Here is a 25,508-nt window from a genome sequence, read left to right as displayed (position 1 = left end):
TGAAAAATAAGGGGGGGGGGGGGTGTGTGTGTGGAGAAAAAAGGAAATCCTTGGGAAGGAAAGCCCTGCCAAGAGCTCTTTTCTCTAGCCACATCAGGTTGCAAGTGCCAAATAGCTTTCCCCTAACATTCAAACCAGTGTTGAGAAAGCCATGTCTGCTATCAAGAGTGACAGTTTCTCTTTGTGTTGACCCAAAATTAACATGTTTAGTAAATCATGTGAAAACAGATCCTGAAATGCAGGCTGTCATCAGATAATGCAAATGAATAACAATACTTTTTGAGGGATAGGGTTATTGTAGCTGTGATTTATTTTTTTTAAGGTATAGGCAAGTTTTGTAGGTAGGAATCTTGTTAAACCAACCAAGTAGTTGGAAAAAGTAATGCCTGAACACTGTTTTTTTCAACAGTACTAGCTGGTCTATTAAAAGATATTATCTCTACTTACAAAACTGTCCTTTCTTAATATTATTGAAGCAGATGAAGGGAAATACTTCTAAAAGAGTTTTCTCATAATCTGAATTCAACCTTTAAAGTCTATCATTATAGTGTATCATTAAGAAAAAGAAGTTTGCAAGATTTACAAAAATACAAGCATGAACAGAGTTCACAGTAGCATTACACAAGAATTTAGCACTTGTTCATTTATTTTTTGAAGGAAGAATAATAAAGCCTGATAGTTCAGGATACACACAAACTGCTGTCTGAAGTCTAAGGGAAATTACCACTCTTCAGGAGATTATTCCACAACATCAGGGTTTTTTTAATCTTCCTTTGAAGTGTTTGAGACTTACTAATTATGGCAATCAGAACTGCTACTCAGTCAGGACTGAATGGACCAACCTGCTGTGGCAATACCCATGGGTCCCTAACTGGGTGGTTGTCTTTACTAGCAGTATCAGGAAGAAACCAAATGTTGCTCCTAACCAGACTCCCATTCACATGCGAAAAAAGAAATTCATTACAACTCGGTGAAGTTTTGAATTCAAATCAAGCAGCAAGTCAGGAGTTGACCCTGAAGTGCTCCTGTTAACACCTACATTAATAATGTATGCTAACATCTGTGTTAATAATGTATGGGAGGTAGGTCCAGCCCTAAGCTAGAGTTCATATTAGTACAAGGACTAAAATGTAAGTCTAGTTTCACTGTGCCGGTAATCCAGTCATATGGTTTAGCTAGAGAATTTCTTAGCATGTGGCTACTCCCACTGGAGCTGGCTTTATCTGACTGTCACAGTGACAGCCAACCATGATGTGACATAACTTGAATAAAATACTTGGCAACAGAAACCACTCCCCCATAGCAGCAAAAAACCTTACTTGCTCAGAAAAATGCTTTGCTGTCATATACATGTTTTATGACACGTTTATTGAACCCCCACCACCCCCAGTCCAGCATCTTTAGGAATAAATTAATATGCCAGATTTTATAAAATTATTTTGGCTTCATCCAGTAGATGTGAACTGTCCTAGCTGATGGTGTCATTCACAGAAGCTTTTAAGCTGAAAACATGGCATGTACATTAAGACTTCTGATACCAGATCAGCTGAATCACCAGCGATGGGTTCTCATGTTTAAGGAAGTTCATGCTAGTTTTTCCTTGTCTGAACTGCAAAAAGGCAAAAATCTTCAATGGAATCCTAGCAGCTTCCAGTGCTGAATGCATCAGATGCAAGTGAAAACAAAGCACTTTGCTCACGAATTTTAAAACAAAGGACTCAAAAGACAGGCATCCACTAGTTTAGTATATATGTAAGTATTCACGACAGGTGATTGCCATGCCACTTGGCCACCCACGAGCAGTAAGTGGCTAGGGTAGATGTCTGGCAGTTTCAGAACAGAAGCAGAAACTGTCTACCCCCTGGTTTCTGAGGACAAAACCTGCACATAGGTGTGGTATGGAAAGGGACACAGGAAAGTGCAAGACAGACATGGACTTCCTGAAATGAGTCCAGTGAAGAGCCATGAAGACAATAAGGGATTGGAGTATTTGACATACAAGAAGGGGTGAAAGAGCTGGGACTGTTTAGCCTAGAGAAGAGAAGCCCTGGGTAGAACTTATCAATGTGTATAAAAATCTGATGGGGGAGCCAGACTTCTTTCTGTGGTACCCAGTGTCAGGACCAGAGGCAATGGGCACAAACTGAAACACAGGAGGTTCCCTCTGAACATAAGTGAACACTTCTTTTACTGTGAGCGTGGTTGAGTGCTGAGCAGATTGCCTGGAGAAGTTGTGGACTCTCCATCCCTGGAGATATTTAAAACCCTACTGGATGTGCTCTGAGGCAAACTGTGCTACCTGATCATGTTTTGAGCGTGGTGATCTCCAAAGGTGTCTTCCAACCTCAGCCATGCTGGTACTGTGTATCAGTGAGGGCTGTGGGAAAAAAAGCAACCCGCCAGTCAGGAAAGCTTGTTGCTAGCATGGCATTTTCCTGCTTGCAATGATTTCTCTAAGATCTGTGGAATACTCTACTTCCTTTCCCAGTCTTTGCATCCTTGCAGATGTGTACCTCCCTAATTTTCATACCATTTCAGCCCCTTCCTTTGTACTGCATCACATACAAACTTGTCTTCAGCACCAGACTGCAGTGCTATTGCCTCAGCCTCTATTTCTAAGGCAGTCTTCAGAGACATCACGTGCTCATCTTCGCTAACGATGCTGGCCTCAATGCTATTTCCCCCTGCTCCTGCAATTACCTCTGGGACATCTTCTGTGGCTTCTTTTACCTATGATATGTCTGTCTGCTTCTGGTCCATCTGTATTTTTATTTAATCTTCCCTAATGCAAACAAAGCTATTCACCAGGTATCAATACAAAATTAAAACATCTAGATATCTCTGGCAGGTTTCTGAGAACACCTCACTGACATGAAATTTATTTACTTAGGGATTCTTTTTGTCCAGGTTCTGTAAAATTGCAGAATAGGTGCTTAGTCTCTAGCAAGTAAAAATATAACAACTGAATGAATAATATAATAAAATGTAACCTCATATATAAAACATAACAGCTGAATGAATAATGAAAATCCCCCAGCATATCCTGGGGGATCCTGAGGGAGATGCTCCGGCTTATCCCTTAGAACTGGATACACTCTCTGCCTGGGGCCTGCAACACATGGCTGTGGAAGCCAGGGAGATCTGCCTGCCCCTCCGCAATGTCCTGTCCTGTTCTGGTACAAACCAGGGACCCTCGCTGAGGTGAGCAACGCCAGCCACGGCTGAGCTAGTTCTACCCTTCACACACCAGTGACTGGGAGGCAATGAGGAGGCAGGTCCTGGAGTGCTCCTTTGGAGGAAGGTGGTGAGCAGGGACAGGCTGAGGGAAGAGGGACTGTGTCCCTAGGGGCTTACACCTGAGGGTGAGCCTGGAGGCCTTTATTTTTATCCCCTCGCCAAGTCATCTGCGAAACAGCTTCAAGCAGCTGTAGCTTGGTTTGAACCTTCATGCAGACAGTGCTAGTTCCCTGTTCTCCCCGGTGTAAACAGCCCCACGCTGCCAGCCCGCTCCCCGTCTGGGTGGCAGCCCCCTGGGCTCTCAGAGGTGACCACAGCAGGTCCTATGTCACCAGCAGACCGAGCACTCACCCAGCATGGGAAACCTCCTTTGGCCCGCGAGAACAGATGCGGCAGGGTAACTTCATTTGGATTTTTTTTTTTTTGAGTTCTTTAAGCTTGTCAGTGTCGCTTGCTCTTCCCCTCGTTGATACCCAGAGAAATTACACAGACTGCCAGTGCATGAAAGCAGAAACCATAACTGCTTCGAAAATCAGAATTGAGGTGAGACAGCAAAAAGTCAGCTGCACTGAATTTACCCAAGCACCAAATTTACACAAGAAAATATGTTTTTGTAGAAATGTGAGGGAAGGGCTAAAGAACCGGGCGAGGACTGAGCAGCTGGAGCGGAGGCAGCTGCTCAGCTTGGTGGAGGCATCCTCCGACAGAAGGAAGACGCTCCCCGACCCCCAGAGAGGCCCCTTCTTCTCCCGTCCCGCAGCCGTTTCCTTCAGGCTTGGGGCTCAGGCCCTCACTTTTGAAGAAGTGGTTTCACTGTGGGCAGTGACGTGCACCCTTGAAGGCAACCACCTGCACGGCTCAGTTTCACTCACAGGGGCGAGGGGACTGCAGGGCATCACCAGCCATGGCAGCGGGCTGGCCCCGCAGCCGCCCCGCTGCAACCTCCTTTGGGCTAGCAGGTAAGCTCTGCTCACGCTGCTCCTCGGGCCCGTTGCTTTCCATTTCCCAGTCTCTCACTGCATCCCTTCACATCTTTCCTTTCTTTTCCTTTGACTTCTTATCCATTCATTGTCTTCCACATTCTGTCGCACCTTCCTTCTCTCCTCTGGGGATGCTTTTGCCTCTCCCATCACCCGTTCTCTCCCAGCCCAGCCTGACTTTTGCTGTGGTGGCACCTGACACATTTCATGCTCAGGGCAAAAAAAAGTATTCAAGTATACTGATTTTTTGTTTTCTTTTTCCTGATCCAAATGTGTTTCCTGGTGCTAATGCTTGACCTGATCAATTTAAATGATACATCTGTGGTTTCCGATGTAAATAGTGTGTGAATCAGATACCTTGGTAGAGCAAAATATAACAAGGTATCTGTTTCTTACCAGGTTTTGTTGTTGTTGTTCAACGATCTAAGTAGAAGGCAGCATGATACCAGTATCTAGAAAGTGCCTTTGTTTTGGTAGAGTGCAGATTTTGAGGTTTTAAAGCCTGATTTCCTCTACTGAAAATCCTCCCAACATTTAACTGTCAAGAGAAAAGGAAATCACATTTGCTTCCATCTCAAGTGCCTGAAACTATTTTTTTCTAACTCTAAAATAAATGTCTAGCTCCTACCAAACATGATCTTGCTGATTCAAAATCCAGAACTGGGGAAAAAAAAAAGCTCTTTTTTTTCCTGATTGACGTGGTTCTGATGCATGCCTGGGAAAGTTACTTAACAACCTGAGGTCTATTTTCAGCTCCATATACAGGGATAATAATATTTACTTCAAAGCACAATTGTTAGATATTATTCATTCATGGTTGAAAGTCTACGTGAGCTATTTGAAGAGAAGGTGGAGGAAAAATGAAAATGAGTATTTTATGATCTCCTACTTTGCATGACTGCTGATATTACTACTAAGCAAACCCTGCCGAAGAGGGATTTCTGTGTTTTCTTCTTGACTGAGTTTTGCTAGTCTTGCAGGCTGCATAACAAAGTAAATAAAAATTACTAGCATCTAGGAAGTGATGGTACCCGAAGGTCCCTGCAAGGCATGGACTTCAGTGTGGCTAAGAGACAGTTCTGCAGAGAGCAAGCAAAAGGTGTTGAGAGCCCCAAGATGCAATTATCCTCCAGGAGGACTGATGTTCTTTTGGTTGAGATATTATGTAGTCAAGGTGAGGTATATAGGGAAGCAGTGTTGCTTCTTGTAAGGATAGCTGTTATAGGGGGGCAAATACTTTTGGGCTTACAAACTGGCTAGGATTTGAAGGGTGAGAGGCATAGCTGACAGCAGAAATCCTGAGAACTCCTAGTTCCATACATCTCTTTCTAGCAGGTCACTCTTTAAAAGCAATTTTGATGTAAGAAATACTAAGCATTTAAATAATTGTAAGTGATTTCTTTAAAATGTGTGTTTCCTTTAAGAATCTATCTGTTGTCTAGAGATAAAGCCTAGTAATAAATTGTGCAGATAACAGACTGTATCCATATGATGAACCAGAATCATCAGAAACTGCAGCTCTTAACCAGCAAAGAAAAGCTAAACTACAATAACCCCTAGAGGAGAATCTCCACAGTATCTGTAGACTTAAGGCACCAGGTCTGTTTTTAAATTATAGGCTCAGAACTGCAAAAGTTGCAGGAAAGAAAAAGCATCTTGCCCGTATTACTTGCTGGAAATAAATGCTTCCCAGCAGCAAGAAATGTAATCCCAGAAACTTAAGAAAACAATACATGCAATACAATAGATATATGTAAATACAGCTATATACATTAAAAGCACTATTCCGGTTCTTCATCTTCTTATCTTTTTCTTGTCATCCCAAGCAAGAGCTTGTGTTAAAGAGAATATTATCTCACATGCAATTAGCCTTGTGTTAATGGAAGAAGTGGGAGGGTGAATGGGGCCTGGGAGCTAAGGCAGTAGTAGTTTCCTGTTTTACAGATTGGAGAATTTTGTGATGAACAGAGACTTTCGGTGACCTTTCTCGTTAGGGGAAGTCTTCCATTGACAGCCACTCTTGCTCCCTTTGGTTTTGTTGCATCCACTGTTACTGAGAGCTGTTCATGAAACCCACAGTTTCAGGGCACATGAGAGAAATGAAGCTGTGAGATGCTGACTGAGATCTCCCTGTGGCTGGCAAATGAGAGGAAATTTTATATGAGCAAGGACTTCTAACTCAGGCCCTAACAAGCTCTGGATTAGATTATGGTGTGTCTGATTGCACAAAAACTATGGTACAATACTGGTGAACCCCACCCCCAGAATATACAAGTGTCCATTACATTCCTACAGCAGAGACCCAAGTAAATATGAGATGAGCCAGCACACTTCTGCTTTTTAAGGAGAACCCCAGAAATGCTTGGGACCCAGCTGCCTGCAGGATCTGTGCACCTCCCAGCAATACACTGACTTCTCTCTGACAAACCAGCTGACAAACATTCCAGAGCAAGTTCAGGCGCTGAGCCCTGCCGCTGGTAGGAAGGTGAAATCAATGAGCACCCCAGGGGGAATCAAGTTTGATCCTGACTACAGTCTCTTTCACAAAACATGCAAAAATCTGGGTGCAAGCCGACTGTGAGTGCTGGATAAGACCAGTACATGGTCTGCTTACTCAGGGAAATGGTTGTGCCCAGCAAAACATATTGTCATGGTCATCCATCACCATGTATTGCATGGATTGGAAGACAAGGTATCACTTCTGGGGTGAAGATTCCTGAAGGTGAAAGCCTTGTGCAACAAAGGAGTTATTTTCTAATGGAAGTAAATGCAACTTAAAACTATGGGTGGTTTTTCTTTTCTTTTGAGGTTTGTCCCTGTTTCCTTTCCCCCTCTTTTCTCCAGAAAATTCCTCAGGGTACCTATATTTCAAGCTACTGAGAAGCTGGGAAATGCCCAGAGTGCAGCCCAGCTGCCAGGGCTACCCCACACTTCTGCCCAGCGGTGAGTGGGTGTGCTGCTGCGGCTCAGCAGAGTCAGGTTTGCCAGCGGAGCAGAGCTGTGGGCATCCTGTCTTTCTGCAGCATCTCCTTTGAGAGCCCTTCCCATAATGACCCCAAAATAATATAGCACAGAGCATCTCTTGTTCACAGGTTTCTGAAAATGTAGCTTTCAAAAGACCTGCAACTTCATAGCACAAAGTTATACTCTGTTAACCAAGAAACTGGTTTGGGTGATTGAGTTAGGTTTTCTGAAAATCTTCATGGAGATGTTGGCTGTGAAAGGCAGGGATGAAAAGGTCCAGCAAACAGCAGTGGAAATTAAATCGGAGAGTGAAACATTTACAGAGCAAACGTGTGGATGAGCAGGAGTGGATGACCAACGAAGATGGAAAGCAATTCCATTTTTTTATAGCAACATTAGAAAAGGACAAGGACTATTTAATCCAAGTGATCACACACTTTGAAAAGGAAAATAGGGACCAAAAAAAATCAGTCTAGAGCCAACAAACAGCAGCATTTCTCTAATAGGCAGGAAGACCTTATCTCCCATACAGCTTAACCCTACTGCTGTTAATAGAAATACGTTTAAGAAGATGCTATAGGACTCTAAACTGAAACGTGATGCAAAATGCTTCCTTAAGGAATCTGTAACCCTTCAAACATAGGTAATACCCTAAAAATTGCTGGTGTGTTTGAAGGATAGACTCTTCTTTCCTCCTCTGTATTTCATGAGAAATAAGATGATAACAAAGCAAATAGCTGGATAAACATTGTGTGCCTCTTTCCCATCCAAAGGAAGGCTCTCTAATTTTTCGAAGATGTTTACTTAAAAAACTTCTGAAAAAAATGAACAGGGTAAACAGACAGAAAAGGTAGCTTATTGCCTGGATATTTAGCTCTGTTATTGTTGTAAAAGTAAGACATTATTCACTCCTTTCTTTGTAGTCTAGGTTTAATTGTGTAGATAAGATTTCTAAAGGGTGAGGTACAGGGGCTGGTTTGAAAAGTGTTTTGTTGTTACAAAGTGCTCTTTAAGGAGTATGTTGGATTTTATGTTTGTACAAGTGCTTGGGAATTGCAGCTGGTTTTTAACCCTAACCTCATAATGATACAAATAACAAAACCTGGAATTTATTTTTTGTTTATTTTTTCCAAATGTGGTACCAAATACCAACTATTATGTTTACCAAATACCTTGTATTCATTTTAATCTTTTCATATTTTGTAGCAAAACCATTCTCTCCCACTCTGCCTCTTTCTGTCCATCCTTCCCACACACACAATGCAGGCCTTCTGTGTTCCCTCCTCACCCCCTTTTCCAGGAAAGGAAGGACAATATACTACAGTCAATTGTGGAAACTGTTGTTTTCATTTAAAAGGGAAGTTTTACAATACTAGGGTGACAAATAGTATCATTTCATTATCTGCCATCTTCTATTTTCGTTTCTCTTTTGGGCAGATCCTTTTCTCCTTGTTGATGAGATGCCAGGAATCTCATACCTTTACCTTTAGGTACTTAAATAAAGTCACTGTTGCTTGCAAGAAGTTAGTAATTCTACTGATGTCAGTAGAAGTGCCAAAGTGTGTCAGGTAATAAGACTGGAGTACTTAAACACAGAGCAGTTTAAAAAAAAAAAACAGTTAAAACAAACTTACATCATTAGATGAGACATAACTGTTTGCTTTGCTTCAGGGTTGTCTATCCAGCTTTTTAATGGCAAAAACCTGCCATTCCCACAGGCAAATATCCTCTAGAGAACAGCCAAGAATAAGGACAACCCTATGCCACTTTCTGGTTCATAGGGGGCCTCTGCAGTGCATTGCACCAGCACTTTTTTGCCCATGGAATTGTTCCTTTGCTCACAGAATCACAGAAAGCTTGAGGTGGGAAGGGACTTCTAGAGGTCATCTGGTCCAACCTCCCTGCTCGAGCAGAGCCACCGAGACCCAGCTACCCAGGACCCTGTCCAAGCAGCTTTTAAATATCTCTGAGGGTGGAGACCACCACCTCTCTGGGCAATCTGTGCCAGTGCTCAGTCACCCACATGGTGAAAAAGTTTGTACTCATTGCCTCTGGTCCTGTCACCAGGCGCCACTGAAAAAAGCCTGGCTCCATCCTCTTTGCAACCTCCCTTCAGGAATTTATACACATTGATAAGGTCTCCCTGAGTCTTCTCTTCTGCTGACTGAAGAGTCCCAGCTCCCTCAGCCTTTCCTCATAGGAGAGATGCTCCAGTCCCTTCATCATCTTTGTGGCCCTTTGCTGGACTTTCTCCAGTATGTCCATGTCTCTTTCATACTGAGGAGCCCTCAACAGGACACAGAGCAGCAGATGTGTCCTCACCAGTGCTGAGTAGAGGGGAAGGACCTCTACCTGCTGGCAAAACACCTCCTAATGTGGCCCAGGATAGTTCACCATACTTAGTGGGGTGGAAAGGTTTGGGTGATGAGGGAGCCAAGAAGCAGCTCCCTTGAGAGGACGGAAGATGTGGGCAAGAAGCAGAAGAAGAACCAGCCACAGTGTAGGCTGTTCCTCAGAAAGGGAGGTTGCCATGGTAGCTGAGGTTCACTGCTTTTTCAGCCACTTTTCAGCCACTTCCCAAAAAGGGGTGTCCTCAGCAGTCCCAGTTATTCTTTATAAACCGGACCACAAGTGGCTGGGATGGCCCAAACTGTGGGTAGAGCAACAGGGATTTCCATGAGCTCCCAGTGAGCACCAGCCTCAGCAGAGAAGTCACCATGGGATCACAACCTGGGGGGGCTGTGGAAGGGCTGTCATTCATTCAGCTAGTCCCATGCAAAGCAGACAAAGTGAATAATAACAAACAAAATAACAGCTCAGCTCTTTGAGCAGCGCCTTTATCTCGGACTCACAGGGAAGGTAGATGGAAAGTTACCTTAGTGAAATGAAAGGCAAATAAGGGTTTGAATACACCCCTGCAGTCCTTTCTCACCCAAGCCCAGGTAAACAAAAAACAGAAGAGGCAGGACAGAGAGATAACAGAGCTAAATGTCTTGCTTGCTTCAGTCTTCAGCAGCTAAGTCATGCTAAGAATTTTTTTTCAGATAAAACCTGAGTTACTGACATAGACTGAAAGCTCAGGAAGGTGATTTCAAAGCAAATCTACAAATTAAGGAGCAACGTGGTGCTAGGGCCAGTTCGTATTCAGCAAAGAAGCCTGCAACAGCTAAAGGGGTTGGGCTGCTCGTAACTGTACATAATCCCTCACTAACAGCAGCTCATTCCCGGAGGAACAGCAAGTCCCATGTATGCAAGAGGGCTGGTCTGAAACGTGGTAGAAATATATAAATAAGTCAAACTGGATTGTTACTCATCCTGGCTTAAGTGAATGCTGAAATCACAACATGAATCACAGAGCATGATTTGGATATCAGGCTGCAACAGAATAAATGGCAAAAGTAGTCAGTGAAGTTGGATATGTAGTAGTATCATGTGAAAAATACGCCTGCACTTCATGTCATCATTAGCTTATTTTTACTACACAAGACACTGAAGCAAAGTTACCTGTAAGTAATCAGTAAGAAACCAGGAGTAGCTCTGCTGACTCCCAGTTACCTGTTTTGTTGGAGGAGGTTTTGTGTGGTTCTCTGGCAAGGGAGTGCAAAAGGCATCCTCAGTGTGATAACTTATTTTAAATCTTCAGTCATCTCAACTATTCTTTGTTAAAATCTCTGCATAATTTCTAAGCTGGCTGCAATGAACTGTAGGCAGGGCTGCTGACTGTCCTCCTCCAGGAAGAAAGATATTAGCACTGAATGGTGTAATTTTGTCCAAAAGGTGAAGTTTGCTGAAATCTGCACCAAAACTATGTTAGGACATAACAAGAGAGAGGACAAATTCTTGGAAATGGTGGCCAAGTCATTAGGTTTATAAAAAGAAAATGTGGAACAGTAAATTTCTTGCAGCTGTTTTCATCTGGGACCTGAAAATGGAGAGCTGAGGAAAAGATGAGAAAATCAAAAATACAGAAAATTAATTTGCAGACAGTCTTCTCTGCTGCATGTGGCAAACTATGTTGGAGTAGGTGGGTCTTGGCAATGACATTCCCGAGGCAGATTGAACGAACTTCTTTCTTTTTCATACTTTAAAAGGAGATCTTGTAGATTCAGGCATAGATTAGATTTGGAAGGACTAGGTAAGCAAATTTCTTAGACAGAGGCAGTGTAGTTCTACTACAGAAGCTGACATTGAGTGAGTAAGTTATCAATCAGCAGAACCCTTTTCTGGCACTTTCACTGGCTGAATTAGAAATGGTTATTCACAGTGACAAGTTCTGGTTTAGTATTTCATTAGAAGAAACACTATTGAGACCTCTATAATGAATAGGGGCACCACCTACTTGAAGATATTCCGCTGAGTTGGAAGTTTTTAATGTATATGCATGAGTTGTTCTTGTGCAAAAAATACTTTTTTTTTTTTTGTCATATTTTCAAAATTATAGTACTGAGTCAGAATCCTGTCTGAGCCATGCAAGGACAGCATGCTACCGGCTACCCTAGAAAGGGTCGGTATTTTTAAGCTTTCTGTCTTTACATAGAAGATCAGGAAATATTTGCTGGAGACCCTGTGGAAGAAAAGAGAGGGAAAAAAAAAATCAGATATCTTCATCAATGATTTCCTTAATGTATGAAAGAATTTACAAGTAATTTTTTGTTTCACATTTCATTTCCTAAGAATAAAAACCTGCAGGGCAGCTCCTTCACAAGGAAACAGGAGCCACAACTGGCCGAGCCCGTTACCAGCTGGGAAAATACCCCCGGGCTTCGGGAGGGCGGCGTGGCCAGCCCCCGCGGAGCACTGAGCCGGGGGAGCTGGGGGGGCTGCGCGGGCTGTGCCGGGCTGTGCGGGATGCGTGGGGCTGTGCGGGCTGTGCCGGGCTGCGCGAGGCTGTGCGGGGCTGTGCGGGATGCGTGGGGCTGCGCGGCACTGTGCGGGGCTGTGCAGGCTGTGCGGGGCTGCGCGGGCTGTGCGGGGCTGTGCGGAGCTGTGCGAGATGCGCGGGGCTGTGAGGGATGCGCGGGGCTGTGCGGGGCTGTGCGGGGATGCGCGGGGCTGTGCGGGGCTGTGCGGGGCTGTGCAGGGCTGTGCAGGGCTGCGCGGAGCTGCGCGGAGCTGTACGGGGCTGTGCGGGATGCACGGGGCTGTGCGGAGCTGTGCGGGATGCACGGGGCTGTGCGGGGCTGTGCGGAGCTGTGCCGGGCTGCGCGGGGCTGTGCAGGATACGCGGGGCTGTGCGGAGCTGTGCCGGTCTGCGCGGGGCTGTGCGGGATGCACGGGGCTGTGCGGGGCTGTGCGGGGCTGTGCGGGGCTGTGCGAGATGCGCGGGGCTGTGCAGGATGCGCGGGGCTGTGCGGGGCTGTGCGGGGCTGTGCCGGGCTGTGCGGAGCTGTGCCGGGCTGTGCGGGGCTGTGCGGGATGCGCGGGGCTGTGCGGGGCTGTGCGGAGCTGTGCCGGGCTGTGCGGGGCTGTGCGGAGCTGTGCGGGGCTGTGCGGAGCTGTGCCGGGCTGTGCGGGGCTGTGCGGGATGCGCGGGGCTGTGCGGGGCTGTGCGGGGCTGTGCCGGGCTGTGCGGGGCTGTGCCGGGCTGTGCGGGCTGCCCTGGGCTGCGCGGGCTGTGCTGGGCTGCGCGGGGCGGCGACGCCCCCTGGCGGCCGCTGCCTGCCCTCCCCCGGGGCCCTCCCCGCTGTAGCGTTGGCGTTGGCAGCTCTCGGTCCCGGTGCTCGGAGACGCCTCTCTCGGGCGGAAGAGCGCCGGGAAGAACCAGGATGTAACGGCATTGCCTGGACGGCCCCAGGGGGTAAAAGGGCGGAGGGGGGGGGGTGTACATGTGCAGATCCAGGTGGAAAAATCCTCCAGGTGGAGGGTTGCAGGCAATGGCAAACAAGACTGGCAGGTGACAGTAACATTCCTTCATGCAGCATAATATCAATGTCACTTCTCATCATTACTTTTTGACTTGGCACGTAGAGCCTAATTAAGCACTTTCCGAAATTGCGAGGCCTCCCCTACTCCCTTCTTCTCGCCACTTTCCTGCTTAGCGATTCAAGCCTAGAGTTTCTTTGTGCCCTTCCACTAAACCCTCCTGAAGAGCCACCACACTCTACAGGCTTTTTTTTTCTGCCTCAAATCTCAATCATGCTTGAACGTCACTGTGAATAATTAAATCAATTAATGTTGGTTGTAATTAACTGGTAAGACCAGATAAATGACTGGTCCTGACCTAGACATACCCCTTACAACTGGTCACAATTAGCATGAGCTGCAACAGAGGCATCTTGTCACCCACCTTGCTTGGTAAACCTTGTTCTAACGTGTTTATTACTCTGCAACATGAAGCAGTATCTCTGGCCCCATCATCATGAGAGAGGGAACTCACAGGTCGCATTTTTTTGGAAGCTAGGAGTTATTTAAGCTGAAAGGGTGAAGATACTGAGGCAGGAAGATGTGGTAAAAGATGGGGAAGGAGGAAAGTTAAGTTTGATGGGAGAGAAATAAGATATGGGTAAAAGGTTCTTTCTACCTATCCTGTCTCCTTCTGATTTTTGCCATATTTATATTGAGTAAAATTCTCACTTCAGGATCCACCACTTCAAGGGTGATTTGAGAAAAAGGCAGCCACAGGCAAAGGTGTGGATTTTTTAAGAGTTAATGCATACATATTAGGCTTATCCATGTCACCACTATTACAAATTTGTTCCTGGCAGCACATGACTGTGGAAGAATTATAGCTTTCCTGGAGAAAAGGCTCTTCCTTTTCTGATCTTGTGTAGGTCTTAGAGAAATACATTACATTGAAAAAAAGAAAATGAAAGCATGAATGAGCCTTTCAGAAGAAGCAGAATCAAGGAAAAACATTGGGAAAATGGTAATGCTCTGATTCACTGCCTTGATCTTTCAGCTTCTAGCTGGCCTCTCCAGGGACTGCTATTGTGGTCTGCATGTCAGTCATCCTCCCAAAAGCCCAAAGTAAGCACTGGGCTTTGGGTCAGAGAACACCTACCTTCTCTGATCAGGAAGAAAATTTTGGAAAGTTGATCCAGAGAGTGTCACCCAGAAAAGAGTTCAGAAGACAAATTAAGAAGCAAAACACAGTTGGCTTTATGTAAGTATCCTGAGCTGTAAAGCAGAGTGGAAGATTGTTCCATGTCTAGGAAAGGCCTAACCGCTGTGTAAAATACTAGTCATCCTGAGCAGAACACAAACACAAGATGCATCCCTTGGTATGAAGAGAAAGGTTTTCTCTTCATCCTTCGCAGTGTTCCAGTTCCTCAGCTATTGATGAACTCAGACTTTCAGCATATTTTGGAGTGGCTTTCCCAGTTTTCCAAAGGCTACTTTAGTCATGCCCCATTTGAAAATTAAATTTCCTAAGCAGTTTCATTAGGAGAACCATGTGATAGCTTCTTGGTTTGATACCTCCCCAGTAGATTCAATCCTTTCTTCTCAGCACTGTAACATGTAAGCCCACTTCTTGACTTGTACAGGCATTTCCCCCTGTATGTGCCTACACATCATGATGAAATCCTGGCTCCATTTATGGCAGCTAGAGGTTTGTCTGACTGCAGTGAGAACAGGATTTCTCCTACTGCATTTATTTTTTTATAGCCTATAAAAAGATAATGAAGATGGAAAGCAGGCATAAACAAACATTGTTCAGAGGCAGCAATTTATTTCCATTCCAGCTTCACCACAGTTTGTCAGTACACGGTATGATTACACATGCTACATATTTGATATTCCTTACCCAGTGCTTATTTTGGGCTTTTGGGAGGATGACTGACATGCAGACCACAATAGCAGTCCCTGGAGAGGCCAGCTAGAAGCTGAAAGATCAAGGCAGTGAATCAGAGCATTACCATTTTCCCAATGTTTTTCCTTGATTCTGCTTCTTCTGAAAGGCTCATTCATGCTTTCATTTTCTATTTTTTCAATGTAATGTATTTCTCTAAGACCTACGCTAGTTTAAGCCATTCCATGTCGTGTAAATACTCCTGGCTATCACATCACTCATTTCTTCTCACTGTAAAGCAGCTGGAATCACCTCAGGTTCAAAATATCCTTTCTTACCCAAAAAAAAAACTTTCTGGATTTCACAGGAATAAACGTAGGGGACAGAAGTGACAAGCTCTAGCAGTTAACAGGACAAGGAGTCCCGTTTTCTCTTACACATGAGGGTGTCAGGGTGCTTACTACTCCCTCTTCCAGCATATGCTCCCACATACCGTCCCTTACAGATGCAGTTCCAGTTCATCAGACACCTTGTTTGCATGTCTTGCTCACAGTCTGGTCGCTACATCTGACTGCTTCTGCCTAACTTTTAGCCAGAAATCTTTTCCCTGTTGGTGTTTAATTAAACCTTTCTCTTGCCTACTGCGGTGTTAGGCATCCTCCTAACAGGGCAATGTGAGCAAAGCAGAGTAATGCCAGGGATAAATTGGCTGGGCTTGTACAATCAGAAGCTAAAATTATTTGCAGATCAGAAAGCTGAAGCAAGGGGATGCTCAACAGGTCAATGAGTTGAACTTTTGAGGTCATATTTTCAAGTGGTTTCAGCTGTTATGTCTTGCAGATCAGTGGATATAGGTGGGTTCCTATGCCTAAGCCCCTGGCTGTGAGACAGTCAGATGGTCTCTGGTTTGAAAAGGGTGAAAGGTAAAGTGGCCAATGAACAGAAGTGGAGACAGGTAAGCAGAGAAGGACTTGGTGAAAGGCTAGTGGGAGGGCTGGAAAGCTGGGTTGCATCAATGGGGATGAATTCGCCATGCTTGGTATAGATACCTAATGCATACCTGCCTTTCAGTTACCCTCTGGCACTCATCATCTCAAGAAGTGCCAACATTATCTTTATAGCTATCAGAGGGAGGTACGTGTCTCCACAAAGAAGTCCTGTGCACCTTTCTTAGGGATGACAGGCAGATGGACAAGATCTGCCTCAGAGGTCTGCAAAAGCAGGCCATTGCCTGTGTATACTGTGGAAAGGTGGCACCCAAAATGAAGTGTATGTTCAGTGTCCGAATGACTCAGTCTTAACCCACGTTTGCCTAGAGGGCTAAGAAGAGGTTGTCAAAGTGTTGCCAGCTTAGAGCTCAGGCAGCTGCAGAAGGCACAAATGTCAAAGAGGAGACGGCAGCTACTTTTACTTCTTTCTTCCTTCTTCCAGTTTTGCTCCTTCCATCACCTGCAGAAAGTCTCATTACATTCATCTTTCAAGCACTTCCTGATATATTTGCCTTTATCCTCCTTTCAGCTCTGCACTTTTCTTTATGTTCAACCATCTCAGGAGCTGAAAGGGGGTGGGGGGGAGAAGCAAAAAAATAAAGCAAAGCAAAAAACCAAGACTTGAGGGCAAAAATTTCCCAGGTCACCAGGAGAGAGATGTTACTTTATGATTCAGTGCTTATTTGTTCTGTTGAGGGCTGGCTTTAGGGACTTAATGGAAATCGGGTACATTTCACCCTGCCAGTTTTGCAGTCTTATTTCTGTGTATCTTGTTTATGTGCAGTGATGGGAACATGGTTACTGTATGGCTGCTTTAAGGCTGAAAGGTGACTTTTCAAGCTGCACTCCCTACAGAAAAGCTCATATGAAGCATTCCAGAGAGATGATGCCTTTGAGGTACCAGAAGCTTTCCCACACTTCTCCTTATGCATAAGGAGAAATGACATTTGCTACTCTTGCCAGGACTGGGACCTGGCAAGTGACCTACTCTGGCTGTATAGGCTCCTGGGGCATGACAACCAGGGCAGTATGGAGAAAGGAGAAGGCAGGAGAAAGCCATGGGCTTATTCTTCCTAGACCTCCACTTTCCACACCTGCTTTCCTCAAAATAGTGGCAACCACTGCTTTGTTTGCTTCCTAGAGGGGAAAGAGCACAAGCCTGTGAATGGCAGCTCAAGGGAAGAAGTATCTAACCTGGACCTCACTTGCAAGCTGCTGGGGGGCACAAACCCACTCCAGGATGGCTCGGGAGAGTGTCCAATTTGTCAGGTCAAATACAGCCTGTCCTGGAGAGAAGGGAAAGGGAAGACTAGATCTTGAGTCCTTGGGTGTGCTGAGCGTGGTCTTTAAAGGCAAGCTGGAGGACTTTATTTTGCCATTGCTGTGAGCAGGAGCGAGAGGTTCTGGCGGAGTGTTTCTGACTTGGACACCACCTTCGTGCCTATGGAAGGGATGGTGCATGGTCATCATCTGGCTCACCACAGGCAAGCACCTGTGGCTGCAGGGTTTGGTGCTGCAGGGCTTTTTCAGACACACTGATGCAGAAGTGATCTGCAAGAGGGAGCCTGTGTTTTATAATGTGGTTTCTAAAGAAGCCTTCATAACACGTAAGTGCTTTTGTCTTTAGACATTTTCTGCAATTTTATGTGGCATACTTCTAAAGTGTGATGTATCTGTGCTTTTGAAAGGTTTTCCAAATAGTGCTTCCACTCAGCTTCAATACACAAATGCAGTTTGCAAATGCACATGATAAATCTGCATATTCCTTTTGCCTTTTTTAAAAAGATGTAATCTTTCTACAGAGTTGCTGTATTTTATTTTTACTAAAATTATTATTCCTGAGCAGAGATCTAGACATGATTACATCTGTTTTCTATTTCTGTGTTACAGTTCTTGTTATGACAGCAGTTACTTTCACTTCTGCAATGAAGCAAAATAGATCTGAGATTATGTGTGTGTTTATCAGCCAGAAGGATGAAGGTTCAGGAACACCAGAGACATTGGTATCTTCTAAGGTAATTTAACAAAGAACAAGTTGCTTATAAAATATTCCTATCCATTCCAGAAATGCCTTCCCAGAAGTTTACAACACCCTCAACCTTTAGGCTGTGGGGATGTCACAGTCAGAATAACCAAGATTAGGCCGAATACAGAAAATTAGAGAGAAATACATATCACAAATCATACTTTGAAACTGTAAACAAATAAGTACCAGTTTTCTCTAAAAATGAACTTCAATTGCTTCCCTGATGCTGTCTCACATCAGCATGCCTGAATATTGCTTGAAGTGTATCATTTTAAAAAACTACATGCCCTTAAGACGGATTGCCAAGGCCATGGTGTGAACTGGTGGCCTGCCATGGTGTGTGTGTGCCACGACTGCTGGAACCCATGGGGAAGCTGTACCACTCTCTGTTCCCACCACCAAAGCCCAAAATCCCTGCTGGGTCCAAGTCTTGACTGAGACACCAAAGCTGGATAAGGAATCAAATATGAATTTTTGTTCCTTCTCTTCTGACTCAGAATGGCAGATGGCCAAGAAGAGGTGGTGTACAACTAGGTTATAAAGCAGCTGAGACCTGCGATTAAAATATTTCCTGAGGGTTCTTGTTTCAAGATAGTCTTATGAAATCTTTTTAATTCCTGGACAAATAAATCAATAATTCAGATAAGACATGAAGGTATACCAGCCAAAGCTGTGCTGTCCTTGTATCTGACAAGGCAGAGTATGGCTGTCATCTGTAGATACTTCTCAGATCAAGTGAAGGAAAAAAGAAGGAGCAAGGAATAAGAAGAACAAACTGGTCAAGCACAGTGCAGGGCAAAGGATGCGATGAACTCCATCCCTTCATAAACTTACGCCAGGTAAATTTCACCCATCAAAGCAAGTGAGACATTTAGGACTACTCTTCAGATGCAGCTATTTGCTTGCCATCTTTTTGCTGCAGCTAAACTTAGAGACGCACTAAATCTGTCAGTGGCTTTCAGAATGACTGTGGAATATTCTCTTTCTGTTTCTGGTGCTCTTTTAGCCGTTTGCAGTGGTAAAGAAATGAAAGGTGTGAAGGTGCCCAGCCCAAATGTTCCTTACCTAGTAAAGCCCCCAAAAAGTTGAGGAGCAGTCTAGCCAGATGATGCTGTGACAAGCAGTAGGATGCTAAAAAAGGAGAAAAAATTCTGACCCTGCCTTTATGTTGAGGTTGCAAACAGAAAAGTAGTATTATAATTCTGTCTTCCTATGGTTCTACTTGAAAGAAAACAAAAATGAGAGTAAAAAATAGTCTATATCATTACAGGACATTATCATGTTTCTGGCTAAAATTGTTCTGTGATGTCTGTCTAGAGAACAGAATTGACTAATTCAACAGTAACCCTATAGTGTTTCCTCGTGCAGTAGAATTCAACTTATTTATGAATCAGTCCAAAAGTTGAAATGAAAAAAAAAAAAAACCTAAACCAAACAAAATGAAGGTAAGATGAAGGTGTTATTTCAGTATAATTTGAATTCATATTTGGTCATTGTGATGCATTATTAAGTTGTGAACGCTTTTCCAGAAAAGCATCCTTTAAAATATTTGAGTGCAAAAAAAGCAAGTAAAACTAATTGCTAATAAATTTATAACAATCTGTCCTCCTGCATTGCAGATTTCTAACAATCTGGAAGACCTTGGGTGTTACTTAAATTCTCAAGGAACAGGGAACATCTATGAACCAACCAAAAATGTGGAAGTCAACGTGTTTGAAGATATTGAATTAAGAGTAATAATGAACATTTCAAAGATCATTTCCTGTTTTTGGTTCTTTAAAGAGAGCAAAGCCTGTAAACTTTCCTTGGACTCAGAGAATCGGTAAGTCAAGTGATGTACTGGATCAAATATCCTGTAAGAGATCATTTATTTTAGGGTGCAAATGGAATATTTTCTGTAACAGTGCTTCTGTTTGATTTCATGTTGTGCATTATCTTTTTAAATCTTCAAACCTTTCTTAAATGTTGTTACCTGGCAGCACATTGCTGATTGTCGTTTAGACACATGTATACATATGAATCTTAAAGCCAATAATAGTTTGAAATAAGCTTGTTCTTTTAAATTTTATAGCATCATACATAAGGGTCTCCGGGGACTTTCTGACACATCAATTCAAGCTTTGTAGTGCTCATGTGAGGCAAAATTGTGATTTTATAGTCAAAGAAACTAAGGCATGAAGAATTATATGACTTGGCAGGGTTACACTGCAGATCTAAAACAACAGCAGCAACAGCATCCCAATTCTCACAGCCAAACCTGGGCTGCAGCCTGAGCCTGGATTATTGCCTCCCCCTGCAAAACATGCAGGATGGGGATGTAGGTAAAGCACTTCGCTGTGGACCTCCCCAGCTCTCTTAGGCTCAAGAAGTCCATCCTTCCCAACCCTCAGCATTAAGTGTGTGGTACCTGTGGTTGTTAAGTTCCTGTGTGCTGCTTGTTTAGGAAGATACATGATGAAAACACTTTAGGCTGAAGGGTGCTGTGTAAATAATGGATACTAGTATCTCTGAAGGGGTTTTGCAAGAGCTAAAGAGCTAACGTTTTATTGTGTGTGCTGCATATTACCTTCTAGATAACAAATACAGCTTTGCTTTCTGTTTTATAGATATGTTACGTCTTTGGCTTTTTCCCAAATAAAAGAAGCACAAGCTGGAAATTACACCCTCTCGGTCATAAGTAAAACTGGTAATTATACAGTAGTTGTGCCTGTTCTCATCAGAAGTAAGTATATCTCCGATGGAAGGGGTCACTCCATCAATAGGGTCGGGGGGAGAGGCTCAAATTCACCAAAAGTATTGAAGCTCTCGCATCCTGCATTTCAAGCGTGTTCCTATATTTGAATAGGACTTGGAGCTGTCCTCAGAGGCTGAAGTCAAAACCACAGACTGCCTGACAGTTAGCTTTTGCTAGTCAATAAACTATGAAAATGAACAAATAAAGATGTAAATGCATGACAGCTCTCTTCTGCACTGTGAGAGGTTCCCCTCTGTGCCAAAAGGGACAAACTGAGGGTGGCTTTTGTGGCTTTTTTGTGGGCTAGATTTGTTTCCTTGCATCTTAACCCATTTATTCTTGGTGTTGCCAGCTGGGCTGTTCTCTGGAGCAGATCAGGATGTCCCTTTTATATTCCGGTCTCTGGCACTCCAAAGTCACACTGACCCACAGCCACGTCTCTGCCCATGCCTGCCCCTGGCTCTCTGCACAGCTTTTCCTTTTGCAGTTCTTGAGCAGCAAGAGACACTACTGAGGGAAGGGGAAAGAGAAGGTCCCTCTTCTCTGTGCCAGCCTTTACCTGTCTGTTGGGTTTCAGGGTAAAATCCATCAGTACTGCAGCTGCTCAGTACAAGGGTGCCAGAGAAGCTGAGATTTTAACTGCTGTTAAATGCTCATGACAGAGCACCCGCAAGATGCAGCTTTCTGAAAGGCTCACAGTAGAAGCAGATTTGATTGAATTTTCTCAAGGATCACCCAAGGGACATCTCTGCTGCAAAGGCAACTGCTGCAATGAAGTTCAACCTTCTGTTTCTAAGTAGGGATGTCCAAGAATGTCTTTTAAAAAAAAAGACCTACATTGACATGACTTTTTTTAACAGAAGAGAAATACTATATTATTTTGTCTGAAAAGGGCCAAATTTAAAGATAAAATTAAAAAATGAAAAATAAATTTCAAAGAAAGGAAGGCAAAACATCAACCCAAGCACCTAAAAGACTGGCAAACCCTTCTAAAGACAGGTTTAACAAGCATCACTGTTCTTCTTGTTTTTAATAAACTGTGACTAATCAACAATTTTTGTTCCCTCTTTGTTTTTAAAGCATTTCTTCTTTTTTACTTTTTTTCTTTCTCAGGTGTCAGAAGTGTCACCTCCAGTCTCTCCTTGTTTTATTTGAAGGCCTATTGCATATCTCAATTAAAATTATAACAGCTTCATTGAGGGGACAGGCTATTAAATCTTTAATTAAAATTATCTTCTCTATATATCAATTAGGCTTTAGAGGTAAAAAATGTTAGTACATGTGCAAGCACAAGTAGTTCAGAACAGTCTTGATAAAGATCTTTTCCATATCAAGTGCTTGGATTGCATTCTCTTTGCTTCTGTAAATCTAATATAATAATTACATCTCTCATAAAATCTGCCAGGCTAGATGTGAATCCTTCGACTAAGATGTGAATCTCTGTAGGTGAAAAAAAAAACACTTCTAGGCCCAGCTTATACGAGATAAATGAAGAAAGAAATTAGAAATCCAAAAGTATTAGTTTCACCTTAGCCTGTCACCTTGCAGGCAATGGAAGTATGACTCTAAAGAAAATTTCACTGTTCTGTGTGGAAGCTGTAATTTCATTGTAAGATGACCTAAAACCAGACTCAGTGCTTTTCATTTTGAGTGAGATCTTTAGCAGTCTTAATACATTAAATTTTTGTGCTTAGTTCAAGTCTGCGCCTGATGGGTTCAGTGGGCTGGGAGCTGCCTAGGAACCTTTTTCCCCTTGGGTTACAGATACAGGATAAAGTCTGCTGGTTATCAGAAGTCATTACCACCCGTTGTTTTTCCATCCGATCTGTATCCGATCTGGCTGAGTAACATGCAGCTATCCCATTTTGTATAGCTGTCGTCCCAACAGATACTTCACCAAAGGCCATGGGCTTGGGATGTGATTTCGAAAGGTATCTGTGCTCCTGCCCAGTGAAATGAATAGCAACCACAGCAAATTAACACCCTTCAAAATCAGTTTCAAGCTTATCCTCTGGTGTATGGAGGCAGGCTTTTGATACAGGGAAGCTGTACATTTAGCAATTAAGGCTGAAAAACTCATGAGACCAACCCACAATATCTCTAGGGCAGAGTAATTTTCTATTCCCTCAGTGCTGAAACCTCCTGAAACAAATTACAGCTCCGTAACTTCATGTATTATGAAATGAGCAAAACGCTGTTTCAAAATTATTTCAGCATTCTTAAACATTTGCATGATTTTTAACAGAGAAACCAGGCAAACCCTGTTTCAGGAAAAGGGAAAAATCAAATGCTATTGAATGCCTATCTGAGAGCTACCCGCAGCCCTCTGTGGAGTGGATATTTTGCAAAACACCTGAAAGGAGGTATGGTGTATGTTTATATGCATGTTGAATTTCGAGACTGAAGGTTTACTACCTTCTGAGGAGGAAGGGGGAGGCTTTGTACTGCTTGCTGTGCCTAGTAAGCTGGGGAGATAACCGAAGAGCTTTTGGGTCACAATTTTTGGAGACGGGCTCTGCTGGGTTGCACACCCACATGCTGGTTGAAAACCTGTGTCTGCATGATCCACTTTTAGATGCTGCAACACATTTTTCCTAGAAATTTTGGCTGTTGTGCTTTTTTGGAAATTTTCAACTCTTAGCTTGAAAAAAGTTATTCCAGATTCTAGTATTTTGATGTCACAAGAGCAAATCAAATGTATCTTGTCTCCTTCTAGTTTTTCACATTTTTTGGAAATATGAATCATAGAATCATAGAATGGTTTGGGTTAGAAGGACCTTTAAAGGTCATCTAGTCCACCCTGCCCTGCAATGAGCAGGGACATTTTCAGCTAGATCAGGTTTCTCAGAGCCCTGTCCAACCTGGCCTTGTATGTTTCCAGGGATGGGGCATCTACCACGGCTTTGAGCAACCTGTTCCAATGTTTCACCGCCCTCATTGTAAAAATTTTCTTCCTTATATCTAGTCTGAATCTACCCTCTTTTATTTTAAAACCATCACCCCTTGTCCTATTACAACAGGCCCTGCTAAAAAGTTTGTCCCCATCTTTCTTATAACCCCCCTGTACGTGCTGGAAGGCTGCTCTAAGGTGATCCTAGAGCCTTCTCTTCTCCAGGCTGAATGACCCCAACTCTCTCAGCCTGTCTTCATAGGAGAGGTGCTCCAGTCCTCCATTTTTGTAGCCATGCTCTGGACCTGCTCCAACAGGTCCATGTCTTTCCTGTGCTGAGGACCCCAGAGCTGAACACAGCGCTCCAGGTGGGGTCTCACCAGAGTGGAGGGGCAGAATCACCTCCCTCAACCTGCTGGCCAGGCTGCTTTTGATACAGCCCAGGATTTGGTTGGCCTCCTGGGCTGCGAGCACACATTGTCAGCTCACGTCCAGCTTTTCATCCACCAGCACCCCCAAGTCCTCCGCAGGGCTGCTCTCAATCCCTTCATCCCCCAGCTTGTATTGATACTGGGGGCTGCCTGGACCCAGGTACAAGGACCTTGCACTTGTCTTTGTTGAACCTCATGATGTTCACATGGGCCCACTTCTCAAGCTTGTCCAGGTCCCTCTGGATGGCATCCCAGCCCTCAGGCATGTCAACGGCACCACTCAGCTTGGCATCATCTGCAGACTTGCTGAAGGTGCACACAATCCCACTGTCTATGTCATTGATGAAGATCTTAAACAGTACTGGTCCCAGTACAGACCCTTGAGGGACACCACTTGTCACCAGACTCCATCTGGACATTGAGCTGTTGACCACAACCCTCTGGATGCAACCATCCAACCAATTTCTCATCCACTGAACGGTCCACCCATCAAATCCACGTCTCTCCCATTTAGAGCGAAGGATGTTGGGGGAGACTGTGTTAAAGGCCTCACAGAAGCCCAGATAGATGACATCTGTAGCTCTTCCCTTGTCCACTGATGTAGTCACTCCATTATAGAAGGCCACTAGCTTGGTCAGGCAGGACTTACCCTTGGTGAAGCCATGCTGCAGATCTCCTCGCTGTCCTCCATATGCCTTAGCGTAGCTTCTAGGAGGAGCTGTTCCATGATCTTCCCAGGTACCGAGGTGAAGCTGACACATCAGTACTTCCCAGGAGCCGTCTTTCTACCCTTTTTAAAAATGAGTGCAATGTTTCCTTTTTTCCAGTCACCAGGGACCTCACCTGAAGCATTAGAGCTGGGAAAATACTATAAGGGATCATAATTTTCTGAGCTAAACTTTTTTTTTTCCATTCTACTTATATATAAAGTTGATTCTATTAACAGCAGGAATAATGCCTTTCTCTGCAGCACGGCAGTTTCAGACCTGGGTCTCATAACAGCCACTGGATTTGCAGCCGCTCCCACCACCAGGAATTCTGAGACGTGGTGTGAAAGCTCAGCCTCTATGATTTCACCCTTTTTCAGATTTTAGTCACAGCATTACCTATCTATGAGCCAGTTTGAGCATATTCAGGTCATTTAAGCTCATATTTCTGCCTAGGCTGTGACATTTTTATTTTCTTATCTTCACCTTTCCTAGTTCCTTTTTATTCAGCTATGTAAGATCAAGTTTTCCCACTATTGTTAGCATATTCTCATGGCTTGGATATTTGTCAGATTTATTTGCTTGTGGTTAACCAAATAAGTCAATGAATAATTGTGCTTGTAATTGCAGTTGCCCTGATAAAATGCATGAAGAAACTGGGGAAATAGATGGCATACAGAAGGTACAACATGAATTATTTCAAACTTATATATGGTGCTGCGCTGCTAATGACCTGGGCAGAGAATGCACCAGCCTCTTTACAATAGGTAACTTCCCTCTAAGGTTTACTTATACGCAAGCTGGGTCCTGCCACTGAAGTT

At 43.9% G+C, this 25,508-nt stretch overlaps 1 protein-coding gene across 2 annotated transcripts in view; it reads left to right on the top strand.

Annotated features, from left to right (window-relative positions):
• The first annotated feature begins 3,546 nt into the window (after nt 1–3,546).
• The window catches only part of FLT3 (fms related receptor tyrosine kinase 3), a 47,279-nt gene continuing 25,317 nt past the window's right edge, over nt 3,547–25,508 (top strand). Inside the window, exons 1-6 of one of the 2 annotated variants that reach the window (XM_055702574.1) lie at nt 3,547–4,196; nt 17,790–17,914; nt 19,545–19,747; nt 20,532–20,611; nt 22,905–23,022; nt 25,318–25,454. In XM_055702574.1, coding sequence (XP_055558549.1) covers nt 4,142–4,196; nt 17,790–17,914; nt 19,545–19,747; nt 20,532–20,611; nt 22,905–23,022; nt 25,318–25,454 — 718 coding nt within the window. In that variant the 5' untranslated portion in view covers nt 3,547–4,141. Of the gene's footprint in view, nt 4,197–17,789; nt 17,915–19,544; nt 19,748–20,531; nt 20,648–22,904; nt 23,023–25,317; nt 25,455–25,508 lie in introns of both variants that reach the window. The other variant, XM_027815667.2, reaches the window with a different exon arrangement.

This window comes from Falco cherrug, chromosome 2 (genome assembly GCF_023634085.1).
Source record: "Falco cherrug isolate bFalChe1 chromosome 2, bFalChe1.pri, whole genome shotgun sequence".
In the NCBI taxonomy this organism is placed as follows: Eukaryota; Metazoa; Chordata; class Aves; order Falconiformes; family Falconidae; genus Falco; species Falco cherrug.
Note: the sequence above shows the minus strand (reverse complement) of the source record. Positions and strands in the feature narration are given on the sequence as shown.